Raw genomic sequence first — 3,282 nt, 5'->3', positions numbered from 1 at the left:
TATCCCTTAAATTGTTTTAATTGCTATTCTTTCTTAGTGGCTGTATCTGATCAATTCTTTGTGCGCTTAGCCATAATTATCAACTCCAATAAAGTCCATTCAATTCAGATTCCCATAATTGCCCACGCTCTTCATTAGCCTATGCCAATTACAAAACAGCGGATAAACGGCCTGCAAGGGGGGGTGGGGGCGGCCATCAATATATGTGCTTTTTTTTTTTTAACTGAAACAATGAAATTATCTGAAGCTCTGGGAAAAGCCTATCGTGGAAATAATTCCAGAAAGAAGCAGGACACAGCGCTAAGTGCAGATTTGTTCTCCCACATGTGTGTCTTCATGCGGACACTGGATCTCAGAAAGACTTCCTGGTGAAGGGAAAACCACTGCGGTATTAATGGCGAAGCTCCCCTCAATAAATGAAGAATTGAGGACTCCTGGTGTGTGCTGGGGGCACTCTGAGAGTGGCCTTGAACCAAATCAGGAAATAGCCAAAATGAAAGGGAATAATGAAATATTACTCTTTAAATCAACTTAGAAAAGAATGTGACTGAGGTAAAATTTAATACCACAAAGCTGGCCCATTTAAAGAGATAGCTGACATGATTTTTAGTCCCTTTACCGGGTTGCTCAGCCATGATCACTACCTAGTTCAAAACACTTCTCACACTTAGAAGGGCTTTTGTCCCGACCCCCAGACCCGGCAACCACAGCCAGATTGGTCTTTCTCTATCGATTTGCCTTTTCGTTCGGTTAATTTTTTTAAAATTGAGATTTTTAAAAAATTAATAATTCGAGGATATTTCCTATTTGAGAGTATGGTTTTCTAAGAATCCACCCTCTCAAAGAGTCTCCGGAATTCCCCAGGCGCTCCCAGGCACTCTCTGGACACCGAGTCAGCATTCGTTCTTTCGGAGATCGCTATCTCCCCCAATTAAAGGTAAATACATTGTGACAGGAGATTTTTTTTACAATGCAACAATACCATAAGCCCTATTCTCTTAATTAAGGAAATGTCTCCAGCTTCACCGTTTCTAACAACAGCAACAAACCCTTTCAAGTAAAAGGGTGAACACCCAAGCATTTTTACAAAATATAATCAAATGTCATTATATTTTGGCTGGTGATACATTACAGACATGCTAGTTCTTTAAACTTAGAGAACGAGGAGGCTTTTGCTCCTGTAAAGAGTTATGGTCTGGGAGGCACCCCTATAGGGTCACTATGAGTCGGCATTGACTCAATGACTGTTTTTTGCTCATTTGTGAGACCTTTGGACAACATTATATTTCAGTGGAACTTTGAAGGAGGTGAGCTTTCCCTCACCCAACATTCTCATATGTATATTATTCTAATGTATTTTGAGTTCAGCAAATAGGGCCAGCGATCATGCTTTGGGTTGACAGAATACTTTTCTGACCACCCTATTTCCTTCCTCCAGCATCCTGTATTTTAAGTAAATTTTGGCTTTGAGTTTATCTTCCCTTACACTCTGATTTCCAGGTATCCTTCCCTTTACAAGGAACACCCAGCTTCCCAGAAATCTGGTAAGCATTTTACAAGGGCTCTTTTTATATATGAAAGAAAAAGCTGTTTTGTCAAGTGATGTTGAGAAGTTGAAAAAAAAACCAAGAGGGGGATAGAGAACGACTCCACACGGGATTCTAAATTTGGGGAAACCCACAGCCCTCTTTCAACTTGAAATGTTGGTCACCAAGATCCCTCAAAAGGTTATTTTAAGCTACTTGTAGGAAATTGATATTTGCTGTGGTGTGCGTGTGTGTTTAACTCTTTGCATCCCTGAAAACAAATATTAGTTTTCATGTGTAAGATATTTTTCAGAGGATGTTGCAGGGCCAGACAACATTTCATTCTTTTTTAAGTAGGGTGGGGTCAGGAGTCAGAACTGATTTCCACCCCACCATATCAATTTAGTCAGGAGACTTCAAACTTCACCATGGCAATTTCCTTAAGAAGGAGCCTTTTTATTCGAAGGAAACAAACACCATGGAGAGAGAAACATATTTTTCTAGTAGCTTTGCAAGCTGTCAAAGTAACAGTCTCATGCGTGACAGAACGACCAGGCAGAGCCTGCGTTTGGCTCGCTCTGGAGTTCCTGAGGAAGGTTACCAGCCTCCCCCTTTGAAAGATCTTTAAATGCAAGTTAGACTTGCTTGCGCCTTGGGGGTAAGGTCTGACGTGCTGAGTTGCTCTATCCCACCGGCTGCTCGGTTCCCTTTCCCACCTGAGTTTTGAGGGGGGTTAGCCGAATGTTAAATAGGAACACTCCACGTTCTTGGAGGTACATAACCGGGGAAGTGTTTTTAAAGGCTGGCGAGGGAAGGGTTGGAGGAGGGCTTCTGAGGCCAAATGAATGCATTTGAAAGAAACTCAAGGCTTGGGCAAGTAGCCTGTCCCCACCCCCACCCCCCACCTCGAACAAGAGCTTCGACGTGTGTGCTTAACGTTGAGGGGTACCTAGGCTAGAGGCGGGGAGCCCTTTCTCTCCAGGGAGCCGGCCTCACTTTGCAGCACCGTTTTCAGATCGTCTGCTAAACGGACTCTAGCGTCTTGGGGGGAAAGGGCACCCCATCTCCACTTCGTCAGAATGCATTCGTGCAAGTCAAAAAAGAAAAAAGCCAATAGCGACTTTGCCCTTTCCAAAGGAACCACATCTCCCCTCCGTCCTAGAGCTCCGCCGAGCGCCCCGGCGCTCCTGGCTCTTAGGATGGTGGGGAGGGGGGTCGCGGTCCATAAAGGGGCGCCCTGGTCCCGTGGCTCCCCTCCCCCGGCGCGCGTCCGGCGGCAGGTACGCAGCGGGGAGGAAGTTTGAAGGGAAGCTAGGGAGCTCCAGAAAGTGAGCCCCGGACACCGCAACTTTGGAGCCAAGAGAAAGAGCCCGGAGCCAGGGCGGCCCCGCCCTGGGGCTGCCAGTCTGGGGTCGCGCAGCTGCAAGCTGGTGGCTATTTTACGAGGTTCTTTTATTTTTTATCCTTCTCCCCAAAAGACATCCCAGTGAGCGGAGGGTTCCCCCCCCACGAGGTGACGCCATGCCCTCGAACAACCCCCACCCCCAGAAAAAGCAGGGGCGGAGGGGGGGAGGTGAAGGAGGATACTTGCCACCCACCTCACCCTTCCCCCCACCACTCCCATCCCAGCCGCTTCCCATCCCCCACCGCCTCGGCCAAACAAAGTTGGTCGACTGCAAAGGAAACCGAAAAAAGTTCTGTCGCCCCAAAGCCTGGCGGCCGCTCAGCATCTCTTTTGTTCGCCGCGAACCCACAG

The 3,282-nt window shown here is 47.1% G+C and overlaps 1 protein-coding gene across 1 annotated transcript in view; it reads left to right on the top strand.

Annotated features, from left to right (window-relative positions):
- Positions 1-3,282, top strand: part of FN1 (fibronectin 1) — a 98,167-nt gene that overhangs the window by 20,508 nt on the left and 74,377 nt on the right. The window contains exon 2 of the mRNA XM_045296848.1: positions 1,501-1,544. Coding sequence (XP_045152783.1) covers positions 1,501-1,544 — 44 coding nt within the window. The remainder of the gene's footprint in view (positions 1-1,500; positions 1,545-3,282) is intronic.

Source organism: Echinops telfairi, unplaced genomic scaffold (genome assembly GCF_000313985.2).
Source record: "Echinops telfairi isolate 266 unplaced genomic scaffold, ASM31398v2 ScPeMD7_3;HRSCAF=10, whole genome shotgun sequence".
Taxonomy (NCBI): Eukaryota; Metazoa; Chordata; class Mammalia; order Afrosoricida; family Tenrecidae; genus Echinops; species Echinops telfairi.
Note: the sequence above shows the minus strand (reverse complement) of the source record. Positions and strands in the feature narration are given on the sequence as shown.